The sequence below is a fragment of the Lycorma delicatula genome, chromosome 7, assembly GCF_047948215.1.
Source record: "Lycorma delicatula isolate Av1 chromosome 7, ASM4794821v1, whole genome shotgun sequence".
Classification (NCBI taxonomy): Eukaryota; Metazoa; Arthropoda; class Insecta; order Hemiptera; family Fulgoridae; genus Lycorma; species Lycorma delicatula.
In genome coordinates, this window is record NC_134461.1 from 11480458 (window position 1) to 11496318 (window position 15861).

General features: G+C 32.6%; 1 protein-coding gene across 3 annotated transcripts in view; it reads left to right on the forward strand.

Annotated features, from left to right (window-relative positions):
• cm (AP-3 complex subunit carmine) overlaps positions 1-3828 on the forward strand; it is a 40237-nt gene extending 36409 nt beyond the window's left edge. For 2 of the 3 annotated variants that reach the window (XM_075370850.1, XM_075370852.1), the window contains exon 10: positions 2243-2515. In XM_075370850.1, coding sequence (XP_075226965.1) covers positions 2243-2377 — 135 coding nt within the window. In that variant the 3' untranslated portion in view covers positions 2378-2515. Of the gene's footprint in view, positions 1-2242; positions 2516-3589 lie in introns of those variants that run through there. The other variant, XM_075370851.1, reaches the window with a different exon arrangement.
• The last annotated feature ends 12033 nt before the right edge of the window (positions 3829-15861 follow it).

The following is a 15861-nucleotide window of genomic DNA, read 5'->3' on the forward strand; positions in this document are numbered from 1 at the left end:
TTTAAGATCGGTTTATATACTGTTTTAAGTGCTGAATTCTAGTCTTTTAATTTCTTGAATTTTTACATTTAACTGTATTTATCATCTTTAAACACACCAGTGTGTGAATTACCAATTAAATTAAACAGATATAATTTTCTGTCAAATGGTGGGGTGATTTTTTTTTTTAATGTAAATAAAGTCTTAATTAAGTTTTCTCAATTCACTTTTCATAAAAGAACTACCTTTGGAGTACATTAAAACAATATCTTAAACATCTGGTAACTGTAATTGCAAGATTGTGTCATGGCACTTTTTTATTGTTGTTGTATATTTTGGAAGTGGCAAATATAACAATGAATTTAAGGAAGATTAAGGAATAGAATGGGATTTTTGACTGTTTCTAACACAATTTTTTGTGAGAAAAGTTGACTACAGAATTCAGCGAGTTAAGTCATAGAGTCTAGTTATATAGTAAATGACAATTTTCCTCTAAAGTAGTCATAGAAAACCACAGTTCTACAATAACTGTTGGTTTATGAGATATTTTATTTCATACTATATGGATCAAAATATAAATAAAAAAATGTAAAAATTAAATTGATTTGTGGAAAGCATCTGAAGGATTGTAGATAGTAAGGTGAGAAAAGTCATCTGCATTGATTTTACTATTGGATTGGCATGAAAGTAATCTTGCTTTTATCATTTGAAATAAAACTTAATTTTTTATACTAAGAATGAACTTTAATCAATTATGTATTTTCCGTTTTGTCTGATAACCTTTACCCATTTTTCTGGCAATTTTAGGATTTTGCGTTAAAGAACCTTTGGTCTTTATCAGCAAAAGCTGAACGGAAGTGCAATTTCAAGTTATCATCATTAGTGAAAGTTTTACCATTCAAAGAGTTTGTAAACTTAAAAAAAGATGATAATCTGATGGTGCAGATCAGTACTATACAGGGGATGAGATATCACTTCCTGATCAAGCTTCAAAAACTTTCACAAGTTACCAAAGATATGTGAGGCCTTGCATTGTCTTGGTGGAACACAATCCCTTTATTATTTCTCAATTCTGGCCGTTTTTCAGTGATTGCTTCCTCCAGTTTCATTACTTGTTGACAATAAACATCTGAATTGATTGTTTGGTTCCTTGGAAGAGGCTCAAAATACACAACACCTTTATAATCTCAGCATGTTCTTTTGATGCATTTCAGCTTCTGATGTGGCTTATGCCACATCATGCTCAGACCATGATTGTTTTCAATCGATAATATTGTAGACTTATCCATTTTTCATTACCGGTGGTAATTTGTCCAAAAAAGGGTCAACTTCATTGCATTTGAGATGCACGTCACAAATATTGATTCATTGTGTTAAGCGAATCTCTTTCAGTTCATGTGGAACCGTAATATCAAGTTCATAACAAGTCCAGTATATTTTATGTGATTTTCAATTGTGTGATGATTTAACTTCTCTGCAATCTCTTGGACAGTTGTATCGCGTTCTGACTCAATTATAGCTTTGATTTGGACTTCATTGACTTTAGTCAGTTAACCGGTTACTTTGAGTGTTTACAAAATTCCATTCCCAGAATGGAATTTTATAAACCGATTCTAACGCGTATATTCTGTTAGCCGATCAATATCATAAACTTCACATATCTCTTTATGAGCCCCAGCAGCTTTCTTGTCTTTGCAAAAATAAAAAAGTAAAATATGTTGAAAACATACTTTTTTGCACTCCATGTTAAAATTGACTGTAAACTAATAGAGGTTCAAACAAAATTATGTGCAATTTGCTTCTAAAGTATGCTAAAAGTGACAGCTATCAGATGCCAAAAAAATCATGACATTGACTGAAGTTCTCTAAAAAAACATAAAGCTATCTATTTGTGAAAATCAAAACTATTTTCTTGCCGACTCCAATAGATAGTGGCTGTAATTGATTTGACTTGACTTATTAAATCAAAACATGAATGTCACTCATAACAGATGAGTTTTGCATTTAAGGAGCTGAAATAAGGAATCTGAATTCAGAAAAAGTTGTTCAAAAGAGACACAATGCAAAATAAAAATATCATTAAGAGTTAAAGAACATCAATGTACACCTGCTTAATATATTTGTGTAAAAAAATTGTTGAAACATCTACTGAGATTGTTACCAAATAGATTGATGTGCTGTGTATAGAATTACAACTTGATTTTGTGTAAGAACAGCTAGCTATTCATATATTTAATCGATTTAATGTGCTTATGGTTCACAGGTTAAGTTTACAATAAATCAGTTGGCAGTATCCGGTTTAAAAGTGAATCGGTTAGACATGTACGGTGAAAAATATAAACCATTTAAAGGTGTTAAGTATATTACAAAAGCAGGAAAATTTCAAATAAGAATGTAACTTTTATTATATGTAAGTAAAAAAGTAATGTTAATTTGAATCTTGTATTATATTTTTTGATACGGTTTAAATGTTATTTTTCTTTTCTCAAATAATATATTTACATATTGTAGAATAAATCTGATGAAATAATATATATTTCTTGGATTTGAAATTTATTTTGAATTACAAATTATATGTTTTTGTTTATAAAATTAGTTTTTGTTATACAAGTGTGTGTACCATTCTTGATGTTATATATCTTAAGCGCCACTTTAAAACTGTGAAGTTAGAGCACAATACAGTTAATTGACTTTAATTAAATTATATATAAATAATTATTTTCACATATATTAGGTCAACCGGGTATCTGGTTATCATCAGCAGTTAAAGTAAATTAAATATTCAAACGGTAAGTAATTCTTTGTACATGACTTACAGTGTTTTTGAACCTGTTTTATTTTGTGAGAACTGTACTTTGAGATAGATGTTTTGTATAAAACATCTTTTAAGTTGAAAGTATAAAAATGAGATAATGATTAAGAGTTTAGTCTCTTAAAGGAATAATGAAACTACAAGAAAATTTTGAAGACTGAGCAGTAATTCAGGGACAAAAATAAAGATAATGTTTCTCTCATCAATATGGAAGAAATTCAATGTATTAGAAAAAAGTATACAACAAACTAAATATAGCAGAAAAAACAAAGCTCCAGAATTTTAATATTAATTCTGCAGAACACAGATGAAGTTTGACGTAAAGAAAACAGACTGGCTTAAACAATGAAAACTTTCAAGGAAAAGATAAATCCTCTGGTACTTAGACATACCATAGAAATTCAATTTTTTTAAATTTTATTTTACAGATTAACACTTATAAGGACAATAGAAAAACTAGGTAAATGATGATAAATCAGATAAATAACAGCTTTTGAAATGATATACTGCAGTAGAATAATGAAAATTATGTAGTTAGAGTGTAAAATGAAAGGATTTGAAAACTGCAGTAGAAAGCAGTTTATGACAACTTAAAAAATTGCAAGAATACTTAACAATATATTGTTTTATATTAAATAATTTTCTTGTGGTTTTCTGTATCTTCAGTCTGCTACCAAACTGTGAACTACATATTCCTACATTTTATGAAACAGTTGTATGGAATTCATTAACATTTAACCATTTATTCATTAACCGTGTATGCATACTCATAATCTAAGCCCTGGTGATGGTTTATAGATTTTAAATCAAGAAAAAGACAAAGAAGAGTGACTGAATGCTGAGACGAGATGAGAATGATGGTAATACAAGAGATGAGATAAGGTTTGGTTTTGTGTCAAGAGGCTAAATGAATGGACCTGGCACAAGAGAAGGTGAACCAAGGTGTTGCAAGAAACAGAGACCAAAAATTATAAATTCATTATAAACTACATATTGTTATATTTTATAAAATAGTAATTTATAATCAATCAATAAATTATACATAATTGATAATGTATAATTTATGTTTTTATCCGTAGTCTAGACATATTTCACACTTTTAACCTACTTCAAATAGGTTTTTCAAAGCACATCTGTTTTATAATAACTGTGTAGTTTATAATTTGGTAACAATCTGAAAATATTAAAAACCCATAATAGCGCTATTTATTTCAAAAATAAATAAATAAATTTTATTTATAGCTTTTCAATAAGTATTTTACTACATCTGGTTGTTATATATGGCTGGAATTCCTAAACTACTTGTATATTTTTTTTATTGCTTTAAAAAAATATCCTTTTGGTCAAAATTAGAAATTTGTGCTGTGATTATTGTCCATTAACCTGTAATTTTTAATAAATTTATGGTCTTGCTTTGAATCCTGAAGTCCTATAAAAACAGTTTCTGTTGATTTGTGTTGCAAGCTTGTGTGAATGAGTTTTCCATGAAAAATGACAATAATAGAAATTAAAGTTTTTTCTTTTTTTAAATTTTTTTCATTTGTATTAAAACTGGACAAATTTAAAAACCGTATAGAATTTGATGAAGGAAGAAAGATAAAGTAAGTTACAAAAGTAATATTTGGATTTCTGCTAATATCTTTTAAACAACTTATAAAAACAAAAAATGCTGAAAAACAGGCATGCTTAAGGTCAGACAAAGAAAAACTCAGGTCAGATAAAGGATTTGAAATGATTAAGGATCCTTACATGGATTGGCTTATTAGTGGGATAATTTTGCATGAAAAGTCCTATTATTTTGGAGGAGAACTGTTCTTCATTGATTTCAAGTCAGTGTGGGTTGGATTTTTAAGGTCAGGCAGAGAATAATCATTAAAATTTTATCCTGAAAAAGTTCAAACTAGAATGTGAAGTAAGCGAGAATCCTTTTGGGAACACTTTTCCTGAGAACTTATACAACCTCTCAATCGGAAAACTATGTTTTGGTAATGTGAAATGTTATCCTCTTTGATATGTTGCAAATAACAAAGCTTGAAATACTTGTAAAAAATAGCGGTTTAAACACTTATTTTCATTTTTAAAAGAAAAAACTGCTGTCTGCAAATTATCTTCACAGATAATTGTCTGAATAATTAAAATCATTCACACAAGCCCAAGTACTGTTTATTCTCACCGAGTAGTATAACTTATAAATCACAGCCTGTGGAAAAGATTGAAATAATATGTAACCCGAATTATGTTAATAATATTGGCTTTTTCAGAAAAGCTGGATTAAAACCCGTATTATTCAAAACTACAGAAGCCATTTGTTTATTTAAAGAGCTATCTGACAGTGAAAATCATGATACTAGTCAAAATACGTAAATGATATTTCTTTATATAGATGCAAGGATGATTTGAAAAGTTTGACAGTTGGCACCACTGGTGCATATTGAGTGGATTTTCAGTTAGTAGCCATTTTTTGGGTGATTGCACACTAAGTTTCAACATTATCATTTAATTTCTCTGTGTTTGTCTTCCGTTTAAGTTGAGAAGACATTTAAATTAATTTTTGATGTAAACAAATTATATTTCTGACAAACCTCGTTTCACCTGTGCTATTCAGCATTTTATATCATTCCTGCTTCGTCCATCTTTAGTAATTCTACTTCCCAAATAACAAAATTATTCTACCTCCATAATCTTTTCTCTTCCTATTTTCACATTCAGTGGTCCATCTTCTTTATTTCTATTACATTTCATTACTTTCGTTTTGTTCTTGTTTATTTTCATGCGGTATTTCTTGTGTAGGACTTCATCCAATGCCATACATTGTTTCTTCTAAGTCCTTTTTACTCTCGGCTAGAATTACTATATCATCAGCAAATCATAGCATCTTTATCTTTTCACCTTGTACTGTCCACATCTAAATTGTTCTTTAACATCATTAACTGCTAGTTCTATGTAAAGATTAAAAAGTAACAGGAATAAGGAACATCCTTGTCGGACTCCCTTTCTTATTACAACTTCTTTCTTGTATTCTTCAATTATTACTGTTGCTGTTTAGTTCCTGTAAATGTTAGCAATCGTTCTTCTATCTCTGTATTTGAACCCTAATTTATTTAAAATGTTGATCATTTTATTCCAGTCTACGTTATCGAATATCTTTTCTAGGTCTATAAATGCCAAGTATGTTGGTTTGTTTTTCTTTAATCTTCCTTTCTTCTATTATTAATCTGAGGCCTAAAATTGCTTCCCTTGTCCCTATACTTTTTCTGAAACCAAATTGGTCTTCTCCCAACACTTCTTCCACTCTCCTCTCAATTCTTCTGTACAGAATTCTAGTTAAGATTTTTGATGCATGGCTAGTTAAGCTAGTTGTTCTGTATTCTTCACATTTATCTGCTCCTGCTTTCTTTGGTATCATGACTATAACACTTTAAAGTCTGACAGACTTCCCCTTTTTCATAAATATTACACACCACTTTGTATAGTCTGTCAATCACTTCCTCACCTGCACTGCGCAATAATTCTACAGGTATTCCGTCTATTCCAGGAGCCTTCCTGCCATTCAAATCTTTTAATGCTCACTTAAATTCAGATCTCAGTATTGTTTCTCCCCTTTCATCCTCTTCAACTTCCTCTTCTTTCTCTATAACCATTTTCTAATTCATTTCTTCTGTATAATCTTCAATATATTCCACCCAGCTATTGACTTCGCCTTTCGTATTATAAATCGGTGTACCATCTTTGTTTAACACATTATTAGATTTTAATTTATGTACCCAAAAATTTTCCTTAACTTTACTGTATGCTCCTTCTATTTTACCAATGTTCATTTCTCTTTCCACTTCTAAACACTTTTCTTTAATCCACTCTTCTTTCGCTAGTTTGCAGTTCCTGTTTATAGTATTTCTTAATTGTCTATAGTTCCTTTTACTTTCTTCATCACTAACATTCTTATATTTTCTACATTCATCCATCAATTGCAATATATGGTCTGAAATCCTAGGTTTACCAGTTTTCTTTGTTCTGCCTAAATTCACTTCTGCTGATGTAAGGATTTTCTTTTTAACATTCTCCCATTCTTCTTCTACATTTTCTACCTTATCTTTTTTACTCAGACCTCTTGTGATGTGCTCCTCAAAAATCTTCTTTACTTCCTCTTCATCAAGCTTCTCTAAACTCCAGCGATTTATCTGACACCTTTTCTCCAGGTTTTTAAACCCCTACATTTCAATATCACTAAATTATGGTCGTTATCAATATCTGCTCCAGGGTAAGTTTTGCAGTCGACGAGTTGATTTCTAAATCTTTGCTTAACCATGATATAATCTATCTGATACCTCGCAGTATCACCTGGCTTTTTCCATGTGTATATTCTTCTATTATGATTCTTAAACTGGGTGTTGGCAATTACTAAATTGTACTTCGTGCAAAACTCGGTCCCCTCTTTCATTCCTTTTGCCCAGCCCGTATTCACCCCTATATTTCCTTCCTTGCCTTTTCCAATACTTGCATTCCAATCTCCAACTATTGTTAAATTTTCATCTCCTTTTATGTATTTAATTGCTTTGTCAATTTCTTCGTACACACACTCTACCTCATCATCATCATCATGGGCGCTTGTAAGCATATAGGCGTTAACAATTATTGTTGGTTTAGGTTTCTATGTTTTATTTAAAAAAAAGCTATGTTGAGAAATAAAAAAAGCTGACAACATAGTTAGAGGACTTTTCTGGCATGCAGTTTTTTCTCATATACAGTTAAGTTAATGATAACCTAAATTCAGCCTTACAATTTATAGAAACAAAATATTGGATATAGAACTGGAATATTGGACTTGCTGAATTAGAAGACTGGTTAACAAAATAAAATCAATAAATAATCAAAGATTTTTTTAAATCAAGATATTTTAAATATTTCTCTTTAATTATAAAAATGTAACAATACTAAAATGTTATTATTATTACATTTATTATTAATTATAAAATCACACTAAAGTTAAAATTTAACATTTTAAAAAACTTTCTTGCAAAATATTACATTAAATAATCTCTTTTTGTTATATCCAAGGTATTTAAATTCCTTATTGCAGTGCATTTTTTGTTGGTGTATGTATTCAAACTTTCTGAATGAACAAAAAAAACTGATTGCAAAGCAAATAGTAAATTTAAAAAAAAGATTCACTATCTTGAATAAAAATTCATATAATTTTCTTCATCTTCAATATTCATTTTTACAGCTTCTGATGAATAAAATTTTATTGCCCACTTACTTGCTTCCATCTCAGCCCTGTATTATATAATAGATGTGAAGCCTATAAAATTATTGTCACTTAAATAAATGTTTAAAATAAAATTTCAAAAGATTTACAATTTATACTCTAATATTCCAGTAAGAATGCAAACAGTATTTTCATTCATTTGTTATTAATGAAGAAAATCAGTTTATTTTGAATAATTCTCCATCATTGAGGTTCTTATCTGTAGGATCTCTTTTTTCTTTTATTAAAAGATTTTATTTTCTTTATTACTGTAAGAATTTTTTGTGATGATGTTCATTATTGTTTGTGCATTTCAGTTAAACTGAATTAATGTGATTTTAAATGATTTAATGTCACACTTTTTAATCAAAAAGTTCATGTGGTTTGTGGTTTAGTATTTTGAAATGGATCCCAATGTTTTCAATAAAAAATGTAGTATAATATTTGTATGAACTAATCGGAACTAATCCAAATATTCTAAAATATTTTTTCTTTATGAACCAACAATAGCACACGGAAGTTTAGTTATTGGTTTCCTGTTGTTATTATTTCAATATAACTGCAAATATTCCCTCTACCACACAATCATTATTTATCTACTTTGTACATATTATCACATATGCATTCACAGATTCATTCCTCATCGCTATTCTCCTTCATGTGAATGCAGCTCTTACTAATCCACACAATTTTTTCTTTGTAAATTTACTCATTTTTTCACTTACTCTTTTTAATTTTGTTTTTTGACGTTGATTTGTTCATGTATTATTAATGATTACTTTTAATTAGTATACTCATTTTTCTAATCTACTTATTAAAACAGTAATCAATTTTTTAAATTCTAAATAGTTTTAAGCTGCACATCCATACCCTAGTCCTTTGTTTCAACATTAGTCTGTTTTCACAGATTTTATTTGGCCATCGTAAATATTTATAGAAAAAAAGGATTAATATAATCTTAAAATCAGTTTGGAAAGAGTTCACCTGAATTCAAAACTATATTATTAATTTTTTTTGTAGCTTATTTAAATTTGTAAAGTGTTGACTTTGTTACTTATTATTATTAATTTGTTTTTGTTAACACCAGATGTAAAGGACACAGAAAACATTTTGCTATACGACTTTATTTTTTATAATTTTTCAAATTAATTTCTACCACACATTATATACTTTTACAATCTGCATGAAACCAGTCTTTAAAGATATGCTGTTGTGTTTCATTGAATATCTGGACACACTCGCACTCATCATCCCGAGCCCTTTAGGTCATCATCGTCGTAAAATGCCTCCCTTTCTGTCTGGGAAACAGCATGAAATCACATGGTTCAAGGTCAGGACTGTAAGAAGGGTACTCTAACAGTTTTATTCGAGTGCTGGCGAAATACTCTGAGCAAACTTTCGAGAGGTGCACTAGAATGTTATCATGAAAAAGAAGCCATACATCCATCCTTGAGTTTGGGCACAGGTTCTTGAAAGCTTCAACATCTAGGCAGGCATTCTTTGGTATACCGCTTCTCTGAAACTATCTTCTGAATTTCCATCACTACTCACACTAAAAGATACGACTGCAATTCTCTTCTTCATTGATCTGGATTTTCAAACAAGCATGGGGGTTTCCTCATCTTCTATCACTCACACTGTTCTGAGTCTTAGTCAGAATGTTGTAATAGTACAACCTGACCCCGCAGAGGAAAACACTCGCCATGTGATAGTTACAGTCACCATGCCACTCCCACCATTCCTAGCCCTGGTGGGCTCTATCAGAGGTAATCTCCAAAACCTCAGCAAAAGGTATCTCTCAGCTTTGATCTTGCAACAGTCAGGATGCCACTAATGCGAATGCCACATGTGATATTTCCATCAGAGTACTACTGCCCAAAAAACTCATAAACAAACAAAACACATCTTATCAAATCTTGACAAGACTGATTTGACATTACCCGAAGGAACTGACCTACTACCTGAGATTATATAAGGTGAGTTTCAACATGCAACAATGAACTGTACTAAAACAAAACAACAACAGTGCAAAATCCTAGACCCCTCTGCAATCCTCTCCTTTGCCAAATAAACAAGGAAGTTTTCCACAATCATTCAGATATATGGGAATGTAATTATGGGGCACTTTGATTTCATCAAAAGTCACGTGTAGTTTCCTTAGAGTTTCTTTATTATTTAGATGGAATGCAGTAACTTCAGTCTTATTTGGGTTAAACTGAAGTCTCCATTTATGGAAGTAATCACTTAATTTTGTCAGATCACCTGTTAGCACACTCCGACAGTACATAAAATCCTTACACTTGGAGATCAATGCTAGATTGTCCACATACTGGATTTTCATGGAGTCCACGTCTCCGTGATATTGTAAAGACACTAATCATTACTTTAAACACAACATCCTATGTACCTTTTCGGGGTTGAAACCCGTATTGATTTCCCATTAGTAGACCACGCGAAGTCAACCTCTCATTTATATGAAGATACAGAACCTTTTTGAACACTTTGCCAAGAACCAGCAGCAATGTTAAGTGCCTGTAAGATGAGCTAAAAGTGGGATTCTTGTCACCACCCTTTTACTATAATTTTATAATTCCCTTCTTCCAACACACCGGGAAGTATCCAAATAATAAGCGATTGAAAACTTGTGGGATGATCTTCACTCACACACCAAGGGAGCAAATATGGAAATCCATTGCTATTCATCAAAGCCAGGGGCCTTGCCCCTCCCCATGCTACAAATGGCCTGATGCACCTCAGCCTCAGTAACTTCCAACGACACTGCATCCCTGCAAAACAGCAACCTCACGCCGAACCTAAAGATGATATGCGGTTTCCACAGCTTCATTTTCATCAGGCAGCAAGTCATGTAAAAGTCTGTATAAAATTTCAGTTTTATACAGATTAATAACACCTTGCGGAACCTGTTAGCAAGTCGCACTTTGTATGTAAATGGTATTCCTCCACCTCTAATAAAAAAAGCACCCTATACACTACTCCTACGGGTCTTTGTTCCCGTGCTCATTCACAAAGAAACACCATCAACCCATTTTGCTGAACAAACTATGAAAGTAATAAGACCTTTGTTCCTTATACTCCAAAACAAGCACTGCCCCCCTCAGGATCACCCTCACGTTGAGGGGCTCTTCGTTAATGGCTGACAGTCTGCTTCAGGTCCAATAGTTCCCCGAGGTTACTTGTCAGATTGGCTAAGTCCACCATCATCCCAACCCTGTAGGGGAAAGAAACCCACCTTGTGACATTACTGGTCGCCACACCACCCCCTACGTTCCAAGCCCTGACGGACTGTACCGGAGGTTGTCTTTAGACCCTCTAACTGATTTCATCTCACAGTCATCATCCCATCGTTGGTATGCCACCTTTGTAAATGCCTTGCCAGACATTTGCATAGGTAAAATACAAATCAAATTTTGCCTTCATCTAGGCCTCACAGACATCTTCACATCTAACCTAACATGATTCCCTCAAACTAACTAACCGAAATCGTGGAAGCGCGAACCCTGCGCCTAGTACAAATTTGACAGCACCATTCGTGACTGTGAATCCCTCAGAAAACGAACGAGTTGAAAGTTAAATCAGTGAACACTCATGCCAATGAAAATTATGTTTTACCCAACATAGAAATTCAGACCTACACCCAAATAAGTCAACCAAATTAAGTCACCTATCAAAGGGAACGTAATCTCATTTCAGTCCGCGCAGGAGCCAGGGACCAATTCCGCACCCCCACTCGGTCCCGTCATGGAGTCTCCATGATGGGAGACCATCAATTTGTGTGACCTTATTCTACCATGGGGCTAGCCGCTCTCGACCAAAACTACAGGAAATGGAATTTTTAACAGCATCAATAAAATCCACTTACAACCTCATTGCCAAGCTGTCAAGATTCAAGGTCTCCAAACTCTGACCTAATGCTCGAGCCTGACCAACAAAAAATCAACAAATTTTTTTCCAGTTCCGTACTGAAAGTATGAAATTAAAACATAAAGATGCATGTTACATTCCACTTGTGCTGTCGGGTGCTGCTACCTACCGCAAGGAGTGGTCATTATGATGTAGCGACCTTTATTCAACATTCGGACACGCATACCAATGTTCGGATGAACGCTTATTTTCTTTTTATACTTATATGTTAAGTTTAATTATATGTTACATTATATGTTATCGAAATGTCAAGACGACAATAAATTAAATAACAGTCCAATAAGCAACAAGGTGTTGTTTCAATTCATCACCTATGCATATACAGTTCATATCTAAAACCTACCACAAAGGTTTTATGGTCCTCCACATCGCAACGGATCTAACAAACTTTATGGTCCTCCGGGCCAGATCAAGCGGATAGTCAAGTCGCCAATTCTACCAACTTTTTATGGTCAAGTCACCAGATTCAAGAGCCGGATTTCGCCGCTACATCTATCCATCATCAAGTCACTGGATTCATAAGTCAGATCAAGTTGCCGGATTAAGCGGTATTTATAATTTATTTATAAGCAGTGTATTTAAAACAAAAGTGAACATTAAAAGTATATTAGTGATACAATTAACATTAGTGAAATATTCAGATTAAATATTTCAGTGATTTGCAATACAGTTAACTTTGTGATTATAAGATAGCAGGTATACGAAGTAAACTTTCATACCAGTTTGGGTAAGATTCCTTTGTTAAAGCTGTACTGAGCACGCACGCTCACAGTTCAAATTTTACAATGTTCGTTGACCTGGACAGGCAGATGTTAGCTGATATAATCGTAATAAATATACATACAAGTTATTTTGTTCATTCAACTTTAGACATAAGCAATAATTTAGCGGTATTGTTTGTATACAACTACCTTTTCTAACATTACTTTATGATAATTTCATTTCATACAGATTCAATATTATTCTAGCAAAATGTAATTTAAATATTTAATTACAAAAAGAGGCATTAAAAAATAGCATAACAAGATTAAAAACATTCATTGACAACTTCAACCCCGAATCAGACGATTACGATCTGTTTACTATTAAATTCAACAAACTATTAGAATACGAAAAAGCATTTTTTGAAGCTCAACAGAAATAGAATTGCACAAAGATGTAACAGGTAAAGACCTACAGGATAGGCACACGTATGATAATCTTTTCGACAAACTTAAATTAAAACAAAAAAAATTAAAAAATCATTTCAGAGGTAACCGAGTTAAATAAAATGATTAATAAACCTAATCCAATTACGTTAAAACCTATACAAATTCAGCCCTTTCACGGTGATGTGAGAGCTTGGCATAAATTCTTTGATCTTTTTTAATAATTTATTTTACAACCGCGAAGAATTTTCTGAGGTTGAAAAATTTTACTAACCTACAAATTTCTAAGGAGTAATGCTTTAGATGTAATAAAAAAATTGATCGGTCACGTCTGAAGTTTTGAAACTGCAATAAAATTACTTGAAGATCATTATGATAAAAAAAGGCTAATTGCAGCTAGACATGCTTTAGAAAGTTTTAATTTAAAACCATTAAAAAAGGAAAATTCTGAAAATTTATCTAAATTCAATGACCAAATTAATTCAAACATTAATGCATTGAAGAATCTAAATATTGATTATTTAGAATTTATTATAATACAGTTAATTACTCAAATTTTATATTTAAATACTTTTAAGAGACTGGGAAAAAACATTACAAAATAATGAATTTCCAAACTTAGAACAACTCTTTTCTTTCTTAGAATGTAAACGTAAACTACTTGAATCCACTGACACGATTCAATGTAACGAAAGCGTACATCCGTCTAATGTAGGCTGTAGCGGGAAAAAATACGATTATTCAAAACCTAGTTCTAGTAAACAATTCTAATAATTTTATGTGCGCATTATGTAAAATTAGCAACCATAAATTGTATCAGTGTGATAAATTTTTAAGTTATAATGTTAATGAAATAAAAAATATTGTGTTTCAAGAAAAACTATGTCTTAATTATTTAAATAAACAACATGTTGTGAAAGATTGCCCAACCAATCATAAATGTAAAAAATTCTCACGGAAGCATCATACACTAATTCATTTAGATAAAACGCTGCAAGAGGCAGCCATTAAAAATCTTCTAAGCTGAATCAAGCTCCTTCGGCTAATAGTTCATATTGTACTTTAAAATCAGAATCTAACAAAACTGTTTTACTTGCAGCAGCTGTAGTTAATGTAAAAGATAAAAAAAGGTAATTTCATCCAAGCCTGGGTTTTACTTGATTCCGCTTTGATGATTTCATTCCGTACTGTAAGGTTTGCTGCTAAACTTGGGCTTCAAACCAAACCTGTTTTAATGCCGATCACAGATATTAGAATGTTGTTACTAAATCTAAGCTAAGTGTTGATTTGAATATTAATTCTAGGTATGAAAACTTTAATTTTAATTTGAAATGTCATGTACTGCCACCTATTTCAGCTTTGTTACCTAATGATTTGTAAGCATAACTGACTGGGAAATTCCTTCTCACCTTTTTCTCGCCGATCCTCATTTTAATATTTCTGGGCAAATCTATATTCTTAGGCGTTCAATACTATCTTTCTCTACTTAAGCCTGTTCAATTGATTCATAATTCCAATCATACCATACTTCAAGAAACTCGTCTTGGTTTCATAGTCTCTAGTCAAATCCCTACTAAATCTAGTAAGCGGAAAAATAATTCAGATTCAATATCACTTTTTGAAAGTAACGAGCAGCTTTCCTCTCAATTAGAGTCATTTTGGAGATCTGAAGAGACCGAAGATCGCTTACCGACTAAGGAGAAATCCTGCGAAAAACATTTAGTTGAAAATACCTTTCATGATCAACAAGGCAGATTTGTTGTATCTCTTCCTCGTAAGGAAAACTGTGCCTTAAGAGATTCGTATGCGAATGCAAGACATAGTTTCAATTTGTTACATCGTAACAAAAAACGAAAAACGAGGTAGAATTCCGGGTTGCTCATGCTTGTGAGACACTCCGGTTATGGAGTACACAGGGTTTGTCCCCGACTCTTATGTGGACCGGAATGGGTCAATTTCCCCTGCTAGGTGACCAAATTTGGTCAACTTATTGAGTGTATATCTGAATTTCAGTGTTCTGTAAAACATGCTTTTGACTGGTATGAGTGTAGCGCTGACTTACTACTTGTTCGTTTCTGGGGCATTTGTAGTTGTGGTTGGTGTTGTCAAAATTGGTATAGGCACGGGGTTCACACTTCTGTGATTTTGGTTAGTTAGTTTTGAGGATGTCATATTAGAAAGTGTGTGAAAATGTCCGTTGGAGGCCTACGTGAAGCTGAAATCTAATTTGTAATTATTTACTGAAGCATTTACATGGGTGGCATCCCGACTGAGACCTGGCTGATGACTGCAAGATGTAATCAGTTAGAGGTTCAAAAGACACCTCCAGTAAAGCCCCTCAGGGCTCGTAAAGAGAGGGTGATGTGGCGACCGTTAACGTCACAAGGTTGATGTCTTCCCCTACGGGGTTGGAATGGCTCCTTGCTGGAATACAGAGTTATCTAATATGAAGAAAGCTGTCTGTCATTTACAGAGGGCCTCTCAATGTGAGGGTGATCCTGCGCGCCGGGCAGTTCTTATTGGCGAATACAGGGATCAAGATGTAACTATTTTCATAAAGTCCAGAAGGTCAAGAGGGACTTATGGCATTCCTTCATGGATGATCAAGGAAACAAGGATCCCTGGGGAGTTGGGTATAGGGTTCTAGGACATAAATGTAGAAAGGGCATTCTTCTGTCTGCTCTCTCAACCCGGCAGGGCATGGTTTTGGATATCTGGAATTTTTCCCAGACTAC